This window comes from Grus americana, chromosome 5 (assembly GCF_028858705.1).
Source record: "Grus americana isolate bGruAme1 chromosome 5, bGruAme1.mat, whole genome shotgun sequence".
Classification (NCBI taxonomy): Eukaryota; Metazoa; Chordata; class Aves; order Gruiformes; family Gruidae; genus Grus; species Grus americana.
Window position 1 is genome coordinate 3,323,291 of NC_072856.1, and position 24,404 is coordinate 3,347,694.

General features: G+C 38.0%; 1 protein-coding gene across 5 annotated transcripts in view; it reads left to right on the forward strand.

Annotated features, from left to right (window-relative positions):
* The window catches only part of SHANK2 (SH3 and multiple ankyrin repeat domains 2), a 359,705-nt gene that overhangs the window by 300,407 nt on the left and 34,894 nt on the right, over positions 1–24,404 (forward strand). For 4 of the 5 annotated variants that reach the window (XM_054827796.1, XM_054827799.1, XM_054827798.1 and 1 more), the window contains 3 exons: positions 13,339–13,474; positions 16,005–16,085; positions 19,241–19,261. In XM_054827796.1, coding sequence (XP_054683771.1) covers positions 13,339–13,474; positions 16,005–16,085; positions 19,241–19,261 — 238 coding nt within the window. The remainder of the gene's footprint in view (positions 1–13,338; positions 13,475–16,004; positions 16,086–19,240; positions 19,262–24,404) is intronic. The other variant, XM_054827797.1, reaches the window with a different exon arrangement.

Consider the following 24,404-nt stretch of genomic DNA (forward strand, 5'->3'; position numbering starts at 1 on the left):
CACATCAAGTGTTCACAGGAGTCGTCCCAACGTCCTGAGTAGTTATGTCACATTTGCAGCGGGACGCAGGTTGCGAAGTACTGCGGGAATTTGAGCTCCTAAGTCTTACTGAAGGCGTCCATCTCGCTTTCAAGAGAAGTATCCAAGTGACCTTGGCACAGCTTTTGATAATTACAACTTTGTGGGAAATATTGGCTGTTTCCACAGTGCCTTTAAGTTTTAAACCTTTGCATCAGAACTTGGTTGACCTTTAAATTCCATTCTACAACACTTAGTTACAAAGCGATTTAATTTAAATTATAAGGAATTTGCATGATATTTGAATCCAAGCGTCTCTTCCTTACTTTTGGAAGCACCTAGCGTTTCTGCCCTTCAGTGTATGGCAGCAGCATCCCTCTCTGTTCCTCCTTTGTTGAACGTACTTCCTAAGTTCCTTTTCCGATCTTTCCTTGCTTGCTTTAGACTTAATTCAAATTCCAAAAGATTTAACAAAGAATCAAGCTTGCTGGGGTTTTGCTATCTGTGAATGTTTTGGGTTTGAGGGTTTTTTTTTTAATTTAATGCACAGAAAATAGCAGCGGCGGGGTAACAAGTCTGCGAAATTACAGTTGTTACGAGAGAGGCTGCTGTTTTCTAATCGCAAAACCTGTTACATTATCTTCGCTTCTGCTTCGTTTGCCGCCTTCTCCTCAGCGTCTGTGTTTGGTTTTGTGGCACGTTTATTGCAATAATATGCTGCTGATGAGTTGCCACATTTTTATATGGTCGTATAGCTTATTCAGTGTGTTCCTAAAATGTCAGTGTGTAACGGCACTGATTCATCCAATACATTGCACAGCTGACTTCTGTTTGCGAAGCAGGCAATTTTGGTGCTAACTTAAGGTGTTAAAAGAAAGAGGAGGGCAGGTTTGGGTTCCTTTTGGCCACTAGAAGGGAAGAAGTGTTTCCGAAGAAGTGTTTCCAGCTTGTTTTGATATAGGATTTGACTGTGGAGTAAATGTTTCCATAGGATGGGCTGCATCATCTTATTGCCGCTGCAGGCACCCACAGACTCGGAGCAATGCATCAGGCAAAACATTGCTCAACTGGTTTTGCCGTTTGCGTGCGAGGATGTTGCCTCAGGACTGGCGTTCTGTGTAGGCTAGGTGGAGCCGCTTTAAAGGCCAGAAAATTTCCTCGTGCTCTGTGAGTCATCAGATCATACAAAAATAGATTTTTTTTTTTTTTTTACTTCTAACTATTTACAAATAAAATCAAACTTAATGAAAGGTTTGTTGGTGACTCTTATTCACTGTGACAAAATGCTCTGAGGAGTCTGCTGTTATACTTCTATGATGCTTGTTCACTAACCAAAATAAATCATTCCTTCTTAACACTCTTGCTTGAGATGATAAAAAGTCATTCTGTGTGGATAGTAAGTAAATTAGAACATTGCTGCTTTGAAGTGGGAACAAAAAGACTCATTATAAATTAATGAAGTTGCTCTTATAAACAAGTTTGTTTTCTTTAAAAAGAACTGCACAAGTTGTCCTTTGTTGCTTTTGAGTTTTTGTTGAGTCGATGTTGTGTAACACTACGTATTTGTGGCTAGTGTCTATTTTACATTATAATTACGGATATACATTCCGATATTCTCTTACAAAGTAGGATGAGTAGCATTTTTGCTGTTGTCCTTGCGGATGCATCTGGTGGATTCGGACTTTCCTCAGCAAAAGCAGATAGTAGAGGATTGTCCATTAGGTGTAATTGAGTTTGATTGGTTATTTTAAACTAAACATTTCCATGTTTGTAACTATGGTGTGCCGTGACTCTATGATCGATAGCTCTTTTGGTTCTTTATTTTCAGTTTCACAAGTCTTGCATAAAACATGCATATTCATTTGGCAATTAATAGAAAACTGCAGTATGCTTGGTGCAATTAGTAATTTTCTAAATTAGGGCGGGACACTCCTAGCATTACCAAGTTCATGACTCAAATGACTGACGCGTATCTCTTACCTCTAATCTAATACAGAAAACATTTTTTTATGTGAGTTTGATTATTCTGTATGGGCTTAAGCATTTCTTAAGCCCAGACTTCAGCCTTCATTCACTCTTGTTGTCAGGCACAGCTGTGGCGAAACGCTCTGCAGGCGTAAACTCTTTGCCAGTTCTTTAGTCAGTAGTGTTACTGAAGTCGATGAGCACAAAGGTAATCAAATCAGGACTTTGTTGACTCAAAGGATGCCTTTCTGGAGTAGAGGTCAGCTGCATGACTCTACGGGGCAAACAGCAGCCACACGATCCAATGAATTAGAACAGCAAATGGTGCAAAACCTGGGCCTGCCCGCAGGCTTAATGGGTCTGGTGGGTGACAAACTGGGACACCTGTCCATGTAGACTGTCATGGATTAGTAGATATCAAAACACCCAACCACACTCCTTCCCGGCATTAATCACTGAAGACTGACATCAAGAGAAACGCGCTTTACAACGAGGCACAGTCGCTGTGGCTGACAAATCCTGTTCAGGTTTGTGTTTCTGGAAGCAGTCCTGTCTGTGCTCTTCCGTAAAGACAGCGAGCGCATGGCATGCCTGAGTAAGGAATGCTGGCTCACTTCTGTCTTACCGATTTAAAGTTCTCTTATGTCGCTCGTATTTCCTTGCAGCGTGTATCTCTGAGGAACAAAATAATTGCCCACAAGTCTCGCTCTAAAGACATAAACGTTTTACTACATTTTCTTGTAGGTTTGTATAGCAAATGCCATTATCTGTATCCTAACCTAACTATTCTGTGAGTTTTAACAACATGATACATGGCCTCCCAAAAAAACTTGTAAGTGGCTCCAAGGTTAAGGCAGCGTAGTTAAAGCTAACATGACTTTAAGAAAGTATTATCTCTATATGCTATAAGATTAGGCTTTCCTACATGAAGAGAAATACATGAGCAATGCATTTTTTTTATTGTTCCAAGTGCAGATGCATTTTCTGAAAAGTGACTGTATGTGGGAGGAGGAAATATAGATTATCTGTACTTGATGACAAGACATTCTGTCAATATATCTGTGTAATCTCTGCAAAGGTTTTAGCTGAGAGTCATTGACACGTACAGAACCGATCGGTTTATATTACATGTATAATGTTTAATTTTTAATGTTGTTGCCTGACTAATGTGTGCTTACCTAATGAAAAAGAATATTGGGCTGCATTTTTAATACTCAGAGATCTATATTTTGATACATACTTTAGAATTTTCTGCCTAATGGCCTTTAAGGTAGGTATGCACAGTTTTAAAAATAGAAGGGCTCAGCCTGCTATCTGCTACCTATTGTAAATACTTATCAAGCGGTTCATTCAGAATTCAACCAAAGATCTATTGTCTTCTCAGTGCTTGCATAATACCGCTGTACTCCTGATTTTTTAAAAAAGGATATATTTTTAGGGTTGAACATAGCCTCATGTTTTTATAAAGTGTTAAGCTGGGAATTGTTTCATTGGGGTCTGAAGCATTTAATCACTTCAAAGGTCGGAGCGTGGCAGATGAGCGCTGTTCCCAGGGCGTAACTGCACGAGAACTTGTAGCAGTAACGCTGGCTTCAGCTCAGTGAGCTAGGCCCAGGAACAGGCCTGGCTTAGAAACCCTGTGCAGAATGGATCCTGTTCTTCGTGCTGCTCTGCAAAGAGTTGTCCCAGAAGAGCCGAAGGATGCAACCGGGGTAATGGGGTAGTACAGTACCGCCAGAAGGGTGCTTGGCCACAACTTGTCAACCGCACGGACCACCGGTCCACCCCCTGTGCTGCCCATCGCCGGCCCCACAGTCAGATCACACTGCTAATTTGGGAAACCATGCGGTGTTAACTATTGCCCTGAAATCATCCAGATTAAAATTGTCCTCCATTTTTTGGGTTTGTTTTTCTTTTTTTTTTCCCTCTGGAATCAGCTTCTCAGAAGGGCCTCACAAAGCATTAGTGACTCCGCTGAGAGATTGGCAAACTGATACGGGGGTGGGTGGTCAACAGAGGAGAGTAGAGGCATAAGAGTCTGTTAAACTTGTTTTTCCACTGCAGAACCACTGCTTGAACGTACAGCCTGGGTTGCATTTATTTTCTTTACGTGAAAAAACCAGTTTGCTCAGAACAAACCCCAGCGGAGGTGGATGACTATGGTTGTGTCAGAGGAATGAGGTGAAAGCAGCTCCGGTTGCAATGGTTAAGCAGTTCTGGATTTCCATGCATGCTTTCATCTGTGAAGGGCAGATACGCTAGAGATGTTTCATTAATATGTCGGTGACCTCTAGTTTGCTATTTTTGGTACCCTATTTTTGGTGCTGGCTGTGTATTGTAATTTATAGGCTATAATAGCATCTGAGAACAAATTAAATGAAAGAGGCATGTTCATGAAATGAATCTTAAGATACTCTCTGTTGCATTTCAAACTTCATTTTCATTTTATTGAATTTTAAATTAGAGCATATATTTTTAAAGCATTGGAATTTGCAAAAAAAAAAAACCAAAAAAACCAAAAAAACAACAACCCAATAAAAAAATTATCAGCTTATCTTCACAGAGTTTATTTTAAGGAAAAAAGAAGCAAACATACCAGCAAGTGAATGAACTCTCAGGTACTAATGGGAGTCAGATATACAAAATAAGTACATGCTGAAAAGGTAAAAAGAGTAGCAAATAAATACACTGCCAACAGAACTAGGGCAAGGGGCGAGGGGAATGCCAAATCCAACCTCTGCCATTAAATTAGGGCACCCCCCTCCTAAGGATCATTGTGAACCAGCCAGGTGACATATTTGGCTCCGGCATACTCCAGAGTTACCAGGACAGGGAGAGGGAAGAGGAGGAAGGTTTAGTAGAGAAAGGAGATGAAATCTTAAACTGTGCCCAGCCTCTCTTCCTAGCTGTGGGCCAAACTGTGCCCAGACTCCCTAGCTGCGGATCTCTGAAGCCTGTTCCCAGGAGCAAACCTCCTGTCCGATAACTACTCTGAGCATGCAGAAGTCGAGAACCGGTCAGAGACCTGCGCAGACAATGGCTGCACATCTTTTGTTTGTCTTTGACATTCCCAGACCATTAAATATTCAGGGAATATAAGTCACATTCTTTAAAACAGGTTAAAATATCAAGTGTAGGTCACAACCTCATACTGCCTTGTATCAGTATATACCAGTTAGGTGTAATACTAGTCTGAAGATTCCTCAGAAATTGAAACCTTTTCAGGTGCGTGTATGAGAGACCAAAACAGGCATGCGCAATTCACTTTATTTTTTTTTTCCTAAGAGAGGTTACCACATGAAAAACTGCCACCTCTTGCACCTGAAAGCCATTGGCCAAATTCATCCTAAGTGTAATTTAATTGATTGCGGTACACTGCAGTTCAATCAGCTGTAATAAAGTTAATTGAATCTCTCCTAAGAAATGTGACTTAAACCAAATGATTCAAAATAGTAACAGGTACTGATTAATGGAGACAATTATTTTTAATAGGAATGGGTCCAAGTAATTGAGTGATATTTAAATGATCTGTATAAGGTGGTCTCATGAGGACAGTAGTTATTTACTTTCAGCAGCTGTCAGATTAGGTATAGGCATGCAAAATGCAAAATTTTAGATTAAAATGCTAGTTTAACATGGTTCCACCTTTTAAACCATGGCATGGGTAAGAGAGAAACAGCAACCTTTGACTCTGCTGCTTTTCTTATACTGTATTCTTTAACCTTGGACCCCGAACATAACCATTGAGTTGTATGCAGCAGCAATGCTGTTGTTTGTGTTACTTGGCAGTGTTTTTAACAGGAAAAAATAAGAAGTTATTGAGAAACCATTTTGAAATATTATTCCATTGCTTATTTTTTCTAGTAAGGCAGGATTCTTATTGACTGCCCTTAATTAAAGTAAGCTGGGGATAAGGGAAGTTCCATTAAAATATTCAGTTGCGTTTTCTTGTTGTGCTGTCTTTGTTTGCGTACGTATGTACATGGTCACTTGAGCAAAAATTCACAGCTTGATTCTTGTGGAAAAAGATCAGGGCTCTTACAGTTTTTAACCGACATTAGGATCTAAGATTTTGTTGCTGAATCTAAGTGTAAGTAACTCTCTCAGCTACTCAAAAATGTCTATGCTCCAGGTCAACAGCAATGAGAAAAGGAGTAGTGCAGGCATTCACCACCTCCATCTAGGAGGTTATTAGAAGCAAATGAGTTACGCGTTTCTCTTGAGAGAGGTCAGATGCTGACACGGGTGCAGTGTAGGTTAGGTGAAGTACAGGATAGCATATGACCATCTTTATAAGCTAGTTTGGCTGAAGTTAGACACAGTAAAAATAAAATAAAAAAGCTGCCTTTGAAGTGCTGGACAGCTGTTGTGCTGCATTTGGGTTTTAGACTCTTTGTCATAATAGATTATTAAAATGCTTGTTCAGCCGAGACAGGACGTTACTCCCACCTGATCTGTTAGTAGAATGCATGGAGAGTAGGGGGAAAATAGCTCTTTAGGCTGTTGGCAGTTTGGCACAGGAAAAAAGGATTGGTATAAACTAGTCGCACATAGGACAGAAATTAGGGAAAAAGGGTCCTTTTCAGAGGGTCTGGGCTTAACAGGAATAACAGGGACAAGAAATCTAAGAAGTTCCAAGATGGAGCTTGGCTAAACGTTAAGAAACAAATTATGAGATGCAGTTGCCATGACAACAAAGGAGTCTGGAGTTTATGATCTGAGATGCCTCTTCATTCCAATGCTTCTATCAGAAATAGATGTTCCTGAGCGCAGCTGAAGATTTACAGTATTGGTGCCACCCAAGGGGATGAAGAGATGCAAGGCTAAAGCCTTCCTCAACAGCATGGCTCAGCTATCTCTAGGCAGAGACCAGATTCATGCCGCGGCTCAGAAGACGACAGTTTTGCCGTTGCTAAATCTGTTGAAGAAAAATTCTGCCGCCTGGCTGGAGCAGCTCTGCAAATCCTGGGTTTCACCAGGGACACTGCGCTTCAGCCTGTCCTACTGCCCTTGCCGGGAGCGAGCCCCAGGCAGTACACCTTCCCTTGCCGTGGGAGCTGCAAGGGAAAAGGCACAATATCCCCCCACATGCAGACAGGGGGGAGCGGGGTGACAGGATGAAGTATAAAACCGCAAGACATGATATGTCCACGGGGTGTTTTCCTTTAGATATCTTATATCTTATTTGTTTACCATAATATCTGAGATTATGCAAAGACATTTGTGCTGCAGCAATGCTACTAATGATTTTCATACCTTTCCTGTAATTCGTCTGTGCCTCTCTTTCTGAAAGGCTGTAAGTAATTCCTTATGATACATTTACTTTTGAAGAAACCCCACAGAATTGCTGAGGTGGGAAGTCACCTCTGGAGATCACCCAGTACCATTCCTCGCTCACCAGCTTCATCTTCTTTACAGCTTCCCAGGCATTAAGGCCACCAATCCAGGCAAATCTATGAGCGAGCGGATTACTATTAAAATTTTACTAATGCAAGATTTCACCTAGAGTTCCCACGTGCTTGTACCCCTGGTTCTGCGAAGCGTTGTTTTGGGGGTTTGGGGGGGATTTTTAATAGTGCCTTTTAGGTCAACAGAGCGCATGAAATCTCTGAAGCATGGTTTACACTAAGTTAGATTCAATGGGATATGGTCAAATACTAATAACAATCGGAGATGTTTTGTGTTGGAGATCAGAATGTAAACTAGCTTCCTATTTGTATTAGTAAACTTTAAGGAATTTTCCAGAGACTCTTCAAGGCCTGTTTCAGGACCTGTTCAAAGAAATGAATAGTTGAGGCCCAGTGGACTGAGGCCATCTGGTTTTGTTTCTTTAAGCCTCTATGTTATGCTGTGAATAATTGGGTTTACAGAGACAAATTTATAAATTAATTTCCATTCTGGGACTTATTTATATATTAGATTAAAATGGAAGGTAATAATATAAGACACGGATTAAACTCATATGCCAGCTTTTCGAGACAATGAATCTTGAAATCATTTGTGGTTTTATTATTTATAAGTTCATAAAGTATCATATAAATCCAAAACATGTTTTGGATTTGAACCTTTTTGACTTGCCTCCTCATTTGGATCTCCAAACTCTATCAGCAAATGTATTCATTCAGTCCTTTCCTGTAACACTCAGGGAAAAGTATGAAAAGAATTTGTTAAAACTTGCCTTGCGCAGAAGCCCTTCTAGGTGGACTGTGCATCTTCTTGGTGATGCTGGATTACAATACTGACAACAGAAGGCAAGCAGCGGTAAAAGCATTCAGCATTCAGTACGAATTTAGGGTGTTTAACATAAAGCAAATTATGGGATTTTTGACACTAAATATACTTGTAGAGTGCAAATTCGGGACATGGTCTAAGTTTGTGTTAAAGAGTGTTTCAGCCCATCACAAAGAGGTTAAGGCCAGCACAACCATAGACACCACGACCGGTTGATTTTGAGTGAATAAAACACTTCGGATAGGCGGATATAAGGAGCGAATGAACAACTTCCCAAAGATTGTCTAGGTCACCGTGTCTTTCTTCGTCTCACGTTTTAGTCTACAGAGCACGAATACTTCACAGATGGGAAATTCACACTGGTTTGTGACATGCTTAGGCAGTGTTCTGCGCACAACTGGGTAGTTACTTGAAATGCAAAAGTATAATTTGAGCCCCCCAAATTACTTGGGTGCTATGTGTTTTGCTGGTACAAATTGTAATCGGGTTAGCGTGTGCTAAGTATTTACAAAAAAGGATGGATTTTTAAGAAGTGTGTAGGCAGGGGGTTGTAAGCGTGTGTAACAGGTTTGGGGTTTTGTTGTTTTCTCTAGGAGCTCAATGGGTAGGAAGAGCTTCTGAAACACTTATTTTGACAGAATTTTTTCACCATTGCACCAATGCAGTGGTCATTCTGAGCAGAATGATTGAGTTTTGTCTACTTAATTACTATTGAAAATTATTGACTACAGTTTCCACTGAGAGAATGTTTAGGTAATGGAAGGATTAGGATGATGCATTGAAGAAATTAAGATTTTTCTTTTATTAATAGAACAAACTCTGCAAAGGTCTCTTTCTCTGGTAGTGTTTTTTCTTTTGCACCTTCCTACGGGAAGGCTGCTCTGGTGAATATGTTCCAGCTCATGCATCTGCTATCCTACAATGTGCAGATTATTTTATTTTATTTTATTTTGTTTTATTTTATTTTATATTATTTTATTTTATTTATCTTTCAACCCATTGCCTAGTTATACATTTCAGAAAAAAATGCTTTTATATAGCCTGTCCCAATATCCATAAAATTTACTCCAGCATTTCTAGGGCACTCATTGATGCACTCTTTTAAAAAAAATCCCCATTTTAAAATAATAGCATTTGTTCTTTCCTGTCCTAAATCTGCCCGTGTAAGTAAACTAAATGCATGTATTTACACAGCAAAGAGTCTGTTTGCAATCAAATATTGCCTGGTGTTGGGGTGCAGCAAAAGAATGGAGCCCTGCCCAACTGTAGCTTCTGTGGGTAATAAGTGCTATAAAGTATAATACACTCTTCCATTTTCTTTAAGATATGGAATTACATGTTTATTTGGGGGGGGGGGGGGTCAGAGGGGTAAGTTTAATCTTCAGGAAACAAATTTGAAGGTAATTCTATCTCTAACCTTGCTTGTAAAGTAAATGCCAGCTGCCCTGTAGGCAGGGATCGTTTAGCGGTGCGTGAATATAACTATACATGAAACAACCAGTTTCCAATTTTCTACACCTCTCAGCAGCATCTGTGTGGCTACACCGATTTACACCTTGCTGTAGGCCTCTCTTACTGCGTCATATTTAGGCTCTTTGCTGCCTTTGAGATTACCTAGAACGTCTTTGTGGAGGAAAAAAGAAAAAAAAAAAAAAAAAAAAAAGGACCAGGAGAGAAGATAGCTGCTTCCTCTCCTTTGTGCTCTTAGCAATCATCTCGCATCAAATACTGCTCCTGCCTTCCTCCTTCGCTCCAAGCTTCGCACCTTCTCTTACGGTACCCTTCCCAGCTCGAGTACAGCTCTTGCAATCACCCATCAAATTACTTAACTGCCTTCCATTCATATTCACTGTAAAACGATTTCTGCCATATCCTGTCCTTTTCTAAACTGCTTCCGTTTCATAAGTCTGTTGTCATTCTCGGACCTGTGCGCTTGTCTCTGATGTTATCAGGATGATAATGTTGCGTGAGCAAGAACATCTTTTTCTTTGTCAAGTTGGGGAGCAAAGTATTGGTGTCATGGGAGTTCGTGTATCGTCTTTGGTATGGTGGGCTCTTTCTTCACACAGAAGAAAAATTTATTACCTGGTTAATATTTTGCTCTTGGAGACCACATCATTATTTTCTCTTGAATGAAGTTTCGTAATTTTTATTGGGTTTCGTGGGGTTTAGATGCTGCTATGTATAAATGCTTGGTAAGATCAAATCAGAGTGGTAGGCCTGGATATTAAAGATAGTGAGATTTATGACTGTCAGTTCTCTCTGTCACTGGTTTACTCCCTACTTTTGAACCATCTCTTGAGAGAATGGCCACTCTCAGGAAAAGCCTCAGAACTTAATATTCTTGAAATTCATGCTTTATTATAATTCGATTAAAACTGGGCAGTGAATTTGAAATTACAATGCATTGCACACTACTAGAAAATTACTTTATCTGGGAAAATTGTCTACTATGTTTTTTCTCATTTCTGTCTCCAGCTTGCTCTTAAGTCGTAATTTTCCTGTCTTGTAACATTGTTCTGCTCTTAAAAAACCCATGTACATTGATTATACAAGGTGGAAAAAGTATCGAGACATATAGTTGAAAAAGCTTGATATTCACAGAACTCTCCTTCCTTTTAAACACTTCAAGAACATTTCATACATACCCAAAAAGTAAGTTCAACCTGAGATAGCTCAAGCTTCCAGTTCAGGCTGTTTTTTAAAACATCGGATCTATGAGATCGTATTATTTTGTAAATTGTTTCTCAAATTCTCTCAAAGTGCTCAAAGTAACTTCCATCCCACTGCCCAGTTTTAACCAAATTATAATAAAAGTATGAATTTCAAGAATCTGAAGTTCTGAGGCTTTTCCTGGGAGTCAGGAATGGACAGAGGAGAGTTCCTGAAATTGTTGGCTGTCCCAAGGAACAGTTTTCCTGGCATTTGGCTTGTTGGATAACCCGTTGCCATTGATGCAGCACGTATCTATTTCTATACTCTCAATTTTCACCTATTTATGAAGGGCATGGGAATGAAAGTTCTGTGCGGGAAAGTTTTGGCTTCAGATCTCCTATCAATATTTTTATTTTTGCAATATAAATCTTTTTGGTACCAGCTTTTGTAACCATGCCTTTTAAACAAAGCTGCTATAAACAGTCATTTACAGGTTCTGTTTCTGAGACAGCTTTAAAAAATGTGTCGTATATATTTGCTCCTGCTCTAAATGTTAAATATCATCGCACATAACGATGCGAACAGATGGTATGCTGCATAAGCTGTTTATCATTTTACCCATTTATCACTTTACACTAGTGAAGTGTACATGTGTTTGATTAATATTAACTTTTGATTTATTTGAGGGTCTCTATTTTTTGACAGTATTAGGGTATATATTCTAATCCATAGTGGCTTCCCACCTTAAAATTTAATTCCAGTAAAGACAGAGCGGATGCATTCTGTAGTTCTTAATTGCATAAATTTTTTTCTGTGGAAAAGAATTACCTGGTTGAGGTTTTAATACCAGAAGGAATTTGGAAATAAATTGAAAACTCTGCTAAAATGTTTTAGATGGATTAAATTTAGATGCCATTGGTCCAGCTAAATAAATACATTATCCTGGAATTAAATACCAGATTCCAAGAAAGTGTAAGATAAAACCAAACAGCAACAGTCCTATTCAAATTGATATTCCTTTATATCCTCCACCTACAGAACAGAGAACTTTGGTTTTGCCTGCTCAACAGGTCTGGATGTTCAGCATGTGTTACACCTATGTCACTGTATGTGAAACTCAAAAAGCATCTCAAGCTTATAGGCATAGCACACAGATCATCCTTTGAGACTCCTGACTGCAGCATTGTATCAAAAAATACGGTTTACTAAGTTGTTATTTCACTGTAATGCATTTTGTCTCAGCTAAAGCCTGAAAAGAGGCAGGATTTTCCTTTGACACCATGGATGGAAAAACGATTTCAAGCTGGAGTGGATCTGGTTGTGCTTGTTGCTCTGCTAAATGGCAATAATATTTAATGAGGGATTTTGCTCTAACCTCTAAGTTCTTTGGAGTGTGAGATGCCCAGCCTGTCAGAATGAGTAGAGGAGGCTAAAAACACTTACTTTGAAAATGACTGTTCATTTTGGAAGGCACTGAGTGATCGCAGTGAAATATAACTGAGTCAGTTGAATTTTGGATAGAGATCAAATTCCCAGCATGTATTCTGGCAGCATCTCCTCTCCACTGCTTCCATTCCTCAATATTTCTTATGTTCAAACAGCACATGCAGCACTTCAGTCTTATGTGCAGCTATCATTCAGATTTCCGATAACTTTCAGTGACTTCTTATAGGTCGGATCAATAAATAAATTACTTTTATCCATGCTTATTTACAGTTTTTATGCGTGTGCTTTCTTCTATGTCTATTAATTAATATTATGGAAAGGCGTATACAGCAAAAATGATGATGTAGCACTAGGAATTACCCAGAGAGTATACATTTTGAGGTTTAATGTTGCCGTGCAGTTTAAAGTTTAATTGGCATCACCATAATAGCTGGTCAGGGCTTCGTACTGTTAACTCCTCTTTTTCCACAAAGCCTCTTTTGGACTGCTGTGGCCCTTCGCTTCCAGGACATCAGATCAGATGCTGGGAAATGAGGAGAGTGCATATAATAAAAGAATGTCTCTTGAATGTGAGAATTTACTTCAGGAGGATGATCTGAAAAAAAAAGCTTCTTAATATCTCACTGGTTACGTTAGAGAGCATGAAATGCATGTAAACGTTTGTGGGTAATGCAGTCGTGAAAAATTACTATCATTTAAGAAAATATTTTTAGTGTATGAAATGCGGAGTTGTAGCACACTAATTGTTGGAAATAAAATACGTAAAGGGAAAGATTTGGTTCAACTCATTAACTTTTTTGGTTTTTAAAGTGGTAATTATAAGGAAATTAGTTGCATATTTCCTGAAGAGCTAGCTTTGTTTTCCTGTTATCATGTCAGCTATATACTGTTTCTTAAATAAGTATTTTAATTAAAAGACAGTAATTAGAAATTCTATATCTTGGTGTTCTTTTCTGTTTTGAAAACCGAAATAACGGTAGTTTTCTGCGTTTTGATCTAAAAGACTATTTTCTGTCTTTGCAGGTTAATAATGAGAACGTAGTGAAAGTTGGCCACAGGCAGGTGGTGAACATGATTCGACAAGGGGGCAATCACCTCGTTCTTAAGGTTGTCACAGTAACCAGGAATCTTGATCCAGATGACACAGCTAGAAAGAAAGGTACATTCTTCTCTTTTTCCTAATGGAGTCCTTTTGGTCTTGCTCCACAGAAACCAGAGTGTGGACGCAAAAATTACTCTTTTGTAAATGCTGATTTACGGATTTTGCTTTTAAAATTTGAAATACTCTTATTTAATTTGGAATAATTTAATTCTATTGACTTATGCAGTAATATGTGACCAAAAAGGTAATATTCTCTTGTCATGCTTGCCATGAAATTTCATCTTTATGGATCTTTATACATTTGTATGTTTGAAGATCTTGTAGTAAAATTTCTTGCAGCAGTGAGAGAGAAAAAGCACAAAGAACAGATTATCTTTTATTAATTAATTCCAAGTGAACTTGAGATGAGGTTAGTTTAACTCCTGTCGAAATCATTGAGAACTTACGATTTTGCAAAGCACATGTTTTAGAAAGCACTTCCGTAAGAATAAGAAACGTAAGCAATATGTTTAGACTGAAGTACTCTTAGAAGAAAAGTACATTTTAATGGGAAAATTCCTCTAGATGAATTTAAAGTAGAGGAGTTGTTCCAGCCAGGGAAAATCCCTCCTCTTCCCATAAGTAGAAGAGATGTACAGCTTCTTTTTCTGCCACTTGGCTGCTAGCAAGAAAACAGCTACTCCAAGAGAAGTTAGTACCATCATGTACCACAGAGACTTTGGGAAAGAATTGCCTGGGTACAAATAGGAAAAGAGGGGTTTTTTCCCCATTTAAAAGCCTAAGGATTTTTTTATATTAACTTTAATGGACGTTATGGGTTAACCTTTATCATAAGATTGGGCTATTTCCTTAAAAATGTCAATGTGTTTCCCACCCACCTACCCAAAAAACCACCAGCAAAGCTTCACAAAAAAAAAAAAAAAAAGGAAAAAAAAAGAATAAGAAAAAAAAAAGAATTTTGCACTATTTCCTTTACCTTAGATACCCCTGAATTTGCTCACGTAAAAGTTGCTCTGGGAAGTCATTAAGCCCTCATAATTACCGTTAAGCAGAAAAGATTGCTGCTGCTAACTAGCGTTCACTAGAGCAGCAGCACATTTTTGAAAATTCCTGGTCCTCCCACCAGTTTCTTGAATTGTCGCTCTCAGCCGCCTGGCTCTTCAACACAAGAGCAGGCGAGAAGTTGGCACCCGAGGGCTCCCTCTTTGTCCTTGACTAAAACTTTCTGTCTACACTGTGAGTGTTCTTGACATATAGTGCTTTTAAAAAAAAATAAAGCACCTTGGGGGGGGGGGGGGGAAGGCTATATTTAAGTAAATAATGTCTAAGCATGCTCCTGCATTATTTTTCACTTGGTAGAATTACTATTCACACATTTTAAACAAACCTTTCACCTCTGCCTTTTGGGATGTGTCATATTGGCCTTAAATAGAAACGCTGTTGTATACAACCCAAAGGGAAGTTGCTTCTGTAAAAACAAACCCAGTTCTTTGTCATCTTTCCAGAGCCTTCTACTGATAATGTGTCATTTGCCAAAAACTTTCACTTTTGAATCTTGTCCCTTTTTAATGCCAGTTGGTAGCCTTTCTCGTTACCTGGCAGTTGCCGTTGTGCCTTAGGAATTCTGTGGAAGGATTTTCTTGCCATCATCTGGCACCGAACCTGAGCCATATTTTTGCTTTCTTGTGGCACACTGTCATTCAAGCCTCTGTAAGAAGATGATGGAGCTCAACAGGGAAAGAATGACGCTGACACAGTGGACATAGGTGATACGGGAAGAACGTTCTCTACTTCTTTCCTCCATCACTCTTTCTCGCCCTCAAACGACTTTGCCACCTTTTGTCAAAATGGTGTAGCCTGACGTACAGTATTGACCAAAACACTGAAGAATCCTTAATTTTTTGTGGTGTCCCGGAGCCGTTTCTGTTTACTGGAAATCTCCAACTGTCCTGCCAACGTTGGCCTAATCTTTTCTGGTGTTACGGTCCTTTCTGACCACCAGAACCATTGGTTGCCAGGACACTAAAACACCTGCCAGATTTTAGTTTCTGTGCTAGATGTTTACCTTGATATCTTCAGATCTTATTTCTTCTGAGAATCACCTATTTTCCCTAGTCTCACCGTAACTATTAAGACAAATTTGAATCTTTTTTCTTGTATTTCTCAGATTTAACAGTTTCTTCAAAGATGAAATTAATCTGGCAGAGATTGGCTGGTCTCCAGGAGATTTTCTAGCTATGTACGTTTCTTAGAAGGAGGGGCACAACTGCTGTGAGGCACTTTCTCTAGAAAGTCTTTTTCCTGCTGAAAAATAGAAGTGCACAGTTATTTAGCTTTAAATGTTTCTATGTATGCTGTTACATAAAAGCTTGCTGATGTGTCAAACAACCTACGCTAAAAGTAGAAACGGTATAGAAATTCAGTACATGAAAAGCATCTCAGGGTTTTTCCTCTGCATGTATGTATTTATTATTACCTTATTTAACGTAGCATATTCTTTTAAATAAATATGAAATTATGTATGTGAATGTAGCGTTTGAGAGATGTGTATTTACTTAGACTGTATATCCTTCTGTTTAATGCAAAGCCCCACCACCTCCTAAGCGAGCTCCAACCACTGCACTGACCTTGCGGTCTAAGTCAATGACCTCAGAGCTTGAAGAGCTTGGTAAGAAAGTGTTTTTTGACAAGCATGCTGGCATAATAGAAATGTAAAAAATATATATATGTGTGTGTGTGTATATATGTTAAATTGACTAAAAGGAACTGCGCTGTGTACAGTATATAGAACAGAAAAGGTTTTAAGAATGCTGCATCTCTGGAGAATTCAAATATGCATGATTTGCATGAGTAGTTTTTGTTTAAACTTGTGCCTTTACTGCTACGCAAGAGAATGTTGATACATTTTATGCATCATCAGTGTGGCACACCTACTAAAAAGTAATGCCGTATCATATTTTGTTAGCTTTGCTTTCTAAATTTTCAGTTCATCTAATATTGTTTTATTTTAAATTTCTGTGGCCTCTCATTAGTGGATAAAGGTAAGCTGCCAGAAGCTGTTGTTAAAAAGCTGACAGTGTTAAAGCAGCTTCAACTTCAACTTGTTTTCCTTAGACTCTGATCTGAAAAAGTGCATATTATGATATCACTTTGACTTCTGTGCATGATATAAACTTAATTCTTCTCACTATTGGTAATAAAAAAGTATCGAGCATTCAGTCTTTTATTTGCTAATTTAAAGAAATGTGATTGTAGATTCCTTTGCTTGATCATCCACATTCTAGTTGTGCATAATTCTTTGGGAATTTTGATTTATTTTCTAGAAGTGAGGAAGGTAATAGTTCTTTTCTTCCTGGTCTTAATCTGTTAGGTCATTAAAAAGTAGAGTTCCTGCAACTAGACTAATAAATATGGTATGAAGGTACCATATATACAAAGAGAAAAGCCCACTGCATATTTATATATGGCTATTACACTAGAACAGTGTCTTTAGCAAGTGGGTATAAAAACAAACTACATCCCTCACTGCAGATTAATAAAGTCTATCATATAATAAACCCATTTTTCCATGTAATACTACATTGATGTAAATACATTTTATAATTTTTTTTTTTTTTTTTTTTTCTGGCATGGACTCTATGAAGGCCAACTGGAAGGAATCAAAGCCTTGTGGCCACTTTTTTTTTCCCTGGAAGTCAATGTTTTCTGGGGCAGATGGACCCCATCCATCCTTTAGTGAGTCAAGTCACTTAGCTTCGGTGGGAGTTCTTACCAACAAAGAGGGGTTACTGTCTTCTCTATGGTATAACAACCAAACGAAGACCAAAATGAAACAGTCTGATTATTTAGCTCTAACGGATCTCAGAAAATTTGACTTTTCTGTGCCAGGAAGTTTAGGAGCCTGACTAAAGGTTTCAACAGTTTGTGAATGCTCCATAACTTTTCTTGCAGGATTAAAATGTAAAATATTACTTCTGCAGCTACTTTTTGGGGTTGGGTGTTTTATTTGTTTTCCTTTCATGGAGTGCTAAAAGATTGTAAAACTTGACTGGCTTATCGACAAACTTTCCCAAGGGGACAGAAATACTTAGGCACCATTTCCGCCCCCCCCCCTTCATTTTCCCGTTCTGCAAATCACTTTCAAGCTGAGGGTATTCTTCTATTTCTCTTACTTTTCAGTCTTACGTAGTAGATACTGTTCTTAAAGCAGAGAGAATGAGCACTCTTTTCTAGGGGAAAACAGCTTATTGATAGTAAAGTCACCTCTGCTATGAAGACCATCATATTTTAGCTTTCTCACCCCCTATTCAGGTTATAGTACTTGATCTGCCGTTCGTTCTCATCGGCTGGCAGAAACCACTGCAACTCTTGGCACTAGCAGCCATGGGACATACTTGAATCTTTAAACACAGTTCCCATCCATATCTGTTATCCAGATGGGGCAAATATTACAGTGGCAAGACTTTACTATTCTGAAGAATAGTCCTGAAGCATGTTCCAGAAGCATTATGTCCCTAATAAAGCTGTAGTAATACTACAGCACGGCAGAAATTTGTCTTCTTCCTAAACGAGACTGTAAATACCAGTTCCGTGATACTCTGAACATGTGCCACCCTAGCAAACAATACGACTGCTGTTATAAATAACATCTGTGGTCTACCTATTTTAATATTTGTCCTGTAAAAGGGCTGTTATCAGAAGGAACAAGAATGCTTAAATTGCACAACAAATGAACCAAGCTTCCAAAGCGAGAATGTTCTCACTATCATCAGTTAAAAGTTGTCTTCTGACATAAACCACAGATTGTATGTCTGTATTTATATATAATTTATATATCTTTATATGTATATGTGTATATATTGGACATCTGTATGAACTATGAGAACACCCACATTTTATATCTATTAAACTATCTAATGAATAAGCATTTGTTTTGTAACACATATGTGCAAACTAAATAGGAAGTATGCAGAGATGGACACTGTGGATGTTCTCATCAATATATATGTGTAATCCTTTTTTCTGAACTGAGGAAGCTCATGGTCTCAATAATGTCTCGTGGCAAAGAATTCCACAGGCTAATTATGTGCTGTGTACAAATGTATTTCCTTTTTATTGGTTTTAAATGTGATGCCTTTAATTTTATTGAATGTCCCTTGTTATGTAATAGAAGAAAAAGATAAACAGAAATTCCCCATTTGTTTTCCCTTAGAGCATATATTTTTATAATTTCTCCTAGCTTAGCTAAACAATATCATTTTTAAAAATAATTTATACATCTTGCAGTCCTTACAGTCACTTCCTTTGCCTGGCTCTGAACTCTGCTTCTGGTTTTATTGACATGGTTTTAGCTACTCTGTTCTCCGTAATACTGAGCAGACCATCTCAGTTGTTCTCTTTCAAATGAGTTAACCCAAAATATGGCAGATAACGTGTGCTAATGATTCCTTTCCACTTCAATCTGCAAAGATTTGAAAATGCCCTATTACCGTAGTTTAAAAGCCCTGGTATCAATAAGTTGCCCCAATTACTGTTTTTAAAAAGGAATTTAGGAAAAAAAAAAAAAAAAATTGGACGTGTATCCCTAATGTCTGCAGGGGAGCAATTTCTTAGAGTTAAGGTAGAAACCCCGATAAACCGTGCTTTTGCCAAGCTGTTTGTCTGCTGTGGTTCGATAGATACGTGCGTAGTAGAGGCGAGCAGGGAGAGACTAACTTCTTAGGTGGAAGGAAAATGTTTATGCTCAAAATGACAGACAAGGATTTAGAATATAAAAATTACCTTCAGAATTGATTCACAGTTCATTCCCTTTCTATTTCCAAGCTTCAGTACGGAAGAAGAAGGGTAAGGGGAAGCATTTTGTCTCTTGTTTAACCTGTTTCTCACCTTTCCATAGTGAAGGATAATAACATAATGTAAATGTTGGCATATGGTCCAGTTTATTTTATGGTGTCAAATGCACATTAATTATTGTATATGTTTTTTAGTTATTTAGTTAATAAATTGCAAACACACTAAGAACTCAAACAGAAGACTACATTTGAAAATATTCCCCACATTTCTTCCTTTTGTCTCCTTTCCTTCATCTTGCCTTTTTTTCCCCTTCTTTGTACCCAACTCTTTTCCAAACCCTTCCATATCATCTCCTCACAGTTACTGTGCTAACTGGCAGCCCCAGAGAATGTGTGGCCAGTAACATATCCGCAGTGTAGTCCTCCGTTAGTGATTTCACGTGTCTTTTTAATGGCCAAATGTTACTCCCATAACCACACTGTCTCTGTCTCAGGAAATAGGGATCTTGCACACAACACTTGAACTTTTGACCTGGAGAAATGCTGCTCTGCACAATTTTAAGTTTTCAATATAACATCTTCCACGCTGTCCCGTATGCATGGAGTGCCCTCCCTGAACTGATTCATGAGGTCACTACCTTCTCCTTGAAATCTCTCCTAAAGACCCACCTCCCCTGTGATCCCCATTGAGCAACCATCTAATGATGGCTAGGCAGAGGGGCAGGTAGCGATAGTGGTGCTATTTTAATAGTTTTTATAAATGTAACTGTATATATATGTATACAAAGTTCGTTTGTGTTTAGCTGTATTTCTCCATACTCCTGTATGTCATTTTGCTTTATAGAGTGTAAGCTCTCCGGAGCAGGGACTGTGTCATTTACACGTTTTCATGACGTCTAGCCCAAGGAAGAGTCTCAAACTCCCTGAGCCCCTGGGTGAGAGCTGGTGAAACAGTCTACGTCCTCCTCTTCGCCAAAGTTCAGTGTCACGGAAAGAAAGCTAGGCTGTAGGCAGTGTCTTCTCTCAACAGGGAAGCTTTGGCTTTTTAACATTAAACAGGACAAAATTGGTTTATTTTCCACTCTTTATTTTTCTGCTCTTTCCTGACCTCCTTTCAGGTCACTAACAGCTAGGGATATTTTCCATTCTCCGTTCAGAGAATATGACAGCATAAACCCCATTGCTACTGGTATTTTTCCAAAAACTCTGTTTTGGCAGCATATAAAAAAAACTTTACGTTGTTATCGTAGAGTCTTCTGTCAACCAAAAATTCAGTTTTCTGGGTCATAGGTGAGGGAGGCATTAAGATGGAAATCACGGCTTTTGTGGCTCTGGTTATCTTGGTTGTCTTTTGAGAGGGGTTCTGGTTCATTGGGAGGACAGGAGAAGGGAAGGACAGAGGCTGTATTTTTTCTGTTCTGGACAGAAGATAGGATGTTTGTGTCTAAAGAGATAGGTAATAAAATCTTCAGGTTCACAGCAGTATGGCACGGGCAGTATTATCATTTTACTGCAGTTACCTAGCAAGAATTACTAAAATGTGAACTGTACTTCATCGGTGCCACTGACTTTCTGCTTACAGTAGTTGCCTGACTCAGGGAGATAGCATCCGACTTCAAAATGTATGTTTGGAGGGGACGTGCTTTCAACTGTAAAATCACTTTCTGGATTTTGCAGGATATCGGGGAGGGGGAAGATGCCTTCTTTTTTCTTTTGTGACTTGTAGGTTTTCCAGAATTGTTGAATGAGTAAGTTATGGCAACATGTAAACTAACAGTAAGTTGTAGCAGCAATTTTTTTGGAGACAGTACTTAAAATATAATGTGTAGTTAGCCCATTAATACTGTAGAATAACCAAAATATTCATGCAGCAAATTAAAATGAAGATTTGAAAATACTCCAAAAATGAAACGTTAAAAATTATGAAACTTCCAATGCAATTTTTGATCATAATTTCCATCATCACTACAGAAAATAGGTATCATTAGAGTTTTGAAATTAATATTTTAAAATAATAAATTTAACTGTTCATAAAAAGTTTATGTGGCTCATGAAAAGCTTGTTTTTAAATGGTTTTTCCTTCAGTTTTTGTTTTGACTTGTTTATCGACAACTTCTTGTGGGTGGAGAATTTTAAAATGATATGATACTTAAGGAACACATCCATAAACTAAAATCTGTAAATGCCTAGATACATGACTTAAAAGTTTTGTGCTCCTATGCTTTTTTTACTACCAGGAAATGGGTTTGATTTAGTGAGTAATTTGGGATTTACAGTGAAAGCTAAAGTGGACAGGGTTTAATTTTAAAAACCTAATATAAAAATCCTCTAAGAGAAAGTACCAAATTAAGAATAGAGCAGCCTAAACTTTCATAGTGAAGTGGGAATGACCAGATAAATAATTCTTCTGCATTAATAAGTATTACTTTGACAGTGTCACACAAGTGTCAGTTGTGAGCTAGGGGAGTGGTTTGTTTGTTCTTAGGTTTGATATGGTAATCAATATAAAATAATCCCTTGATATGTCTTGATACTGATCTTTGGGTTTTGATGCGGGCTACAGTACCAAATGCAAATGTAGGATTTTCCTCCCTTGAATAGTTTAGATGCTAGTACCACCTCTCAGATACAGCATAACCGTGATATCCTCAACACAGAATATTGTTACCTGGCATCAAGTCTTAGCAGCATTTGAATAGAAAAATATCAGTTGATGGCATTCAAAGAAATATTATTAGCTCTGTCTGCAGTAAGCGTTCACACTTCATCCCATTCCTGTTGTCCATTGTTTCAAAGGTGGCACATTCCAATGGCATCTGAAACAATGAAATTGCAGAGCAAATACATATAAATGAATGCCAAACAGCGGATTACCTTACAGTGTTATGTTATGTTTGAAGAAACCACTCACAAAGACGTCTGGGTTCAAAAATAATTTTTTATTTCACTGTGGTGGAGTTGATGATGGAGATTTGTCTACAGGAAACAATGGAAATACCATCAAAGCAACTTCTACAGCACTCACAATGCCGGCTCCTTTGATAGTTTCCAGCATCAACAGTGCTTCTATGTAGGAAGAAGGTTTTCTGATCTTCACCGGACTTTGTATTTTAGAAGATGAGAGCAAAAGACATCAGCCTTAAAGAAGAATTCTTGAAGGGTATCCTTGTAAGTAATTGATTTGCATTACATATTTGAAATTCTAATGAGATAGCAATATAATAATAAGGTTGTCATCAGATTGTCATTTTTCACAAGCGTAAAGCAGTGACTCTGGGTGAAATCTGTGAAGTATATATGTGAAAAAATATGGGTCCCATCTTTTTGTTGATGTGGCAAGGTTAAAGGTGTTACGACTTGTAGTCTAACTTGTGAGGAGTCCACAGCAGTATAAGAAGGTAGAGGATTGGGACCATGCCTATGACATATGTGATTTTTAAAACTCTTTGTAAGAGAAAATTATCAAAAGTTGGCACGTCTCAAGGAGAACAATGCTAACCCTATGTTTTCCACTGGAAAATTAAAAAAATTAGGCACCTAGCTGGCTCTGCGCACCAGCTTTGTGCAAAGCAACTTTTGGCACAGAATCTTAAATTAACAGGTAATTCTCAGTTCTGAACACGTCTTCAAACCAGGGTTTATGTTGCTTGAGGTAGGCAGCTTTAACTAAAGTTTTGAAAACATTGGGAATCCTGAGCAGAGGTGAATTGAGTCTCTGTGGGTGTTCTCCTCATTTGCACTAGTATTATTTTGAATTTATCGGCTTACACTTGAGTATGTAGCGCCCTTTCGTGATACTTGTTTTTCTTTACTGCAGGCCAGTAATTGAAAAGGTTTTTAAAACCTTTCTCCATCAGCCAAACAAGACAATGGTATAAAAGAAGTTGGAAAAGGAATTGTAAGTGTTAAAAACAACATGGGTTTTGTAGCATTTGGAAAAAGACGAATTACATACATTGGCATATGTGAGTGTCACTTGCTATGCTCAGATATGATTAATTGAATATCTAACCACGTATTCAAAATCATGAGTGCTTGAGGAACAGTAAAAATTGCATGTGTTTCCCAACATGGTACAGCTAGGGCAGGGGAAAACTTTTTCAACACTTTTAATGTGTTCTCTCTCTTTTTCAGGAGCCAGGGAGATGAAGGACTTATCTCCCTCATCTCAAAACTCCCTTTGCTGCTATTTCTCTTTTTTTTCCTTCAAATGTTCATATACCCATGTTAAATAATTTCTAATATAATTAAAAATAAATGTTTTTAGATAATTCATCATAGTTTGTTTGTTTTTTCCCCTCGGTGTGGAAGCGTGAGAGTAAGTGTAAGAACAGAGAAGGCTGCAAGTGTCTGAGGTCCTCCACCTTTCTTTTTGGTTTCTTTTGGTTGATTGTCTTTCTTTTGTGACTAGGCCAAATTTTCAAATGCTGTCTCTTAAACAGAATATCAAATTGCCACTTAAATTCCACCTGGCTTGCAGGGTAGGAGTGGGTATTGACTATATTCTCTGCTTTGTTTTTGTTCTTAAACAGAAACCACTGTTAGACAATGACCATTCCTCTTTCAAGGTAGGCTGAATTGTAAGGCTTCAGGATCGCAGGTGCATTTTAAATACCTGTAGAATTATTTCCTTAATTGAACATACTGTTAAAGAGCTGGTACTTGAAAATTGTATCTTCGGAAAGGATTTGAACATATCAGTTTTCTGCCTTCCTTAAAATTACTTTTGATGGTGTGATTATAATATGTAAATGTGACTTTTATGTACTAATGTGAAGATATTTTCAGCCCTAGAAACACAAGTAAGACTTTCTTTCAAGAAAGCTTTGATAGTTCTTTATTGTGAATACATACAAAGCATTTTCATAAATCTTGTAATGTCTTTATATTCAATGTTAAATGATTAATTTTAGTCACTAAACAGTTTTTATGTTTTACTGATTCATTTTACATAATTTTCCTTTTTTTGGATTTTTAGTGTACTTTGTAGAGTTTACAGTATCCCAGAGAACATACAAGTATTTTTACTCAATTTTCATAGAGGGAAAGTGTTTCAAATGGCTTATGGTTTTGACTGTATTGCAAAGCACTTTTGTTATTTCCTTATTATGCTAACTGCTAAAGTAATATTCTCTGCCTATTGTTTGCAGTATGCTAAATATGTGATTTTGGCACTGTGATTTAAGCACAATCCT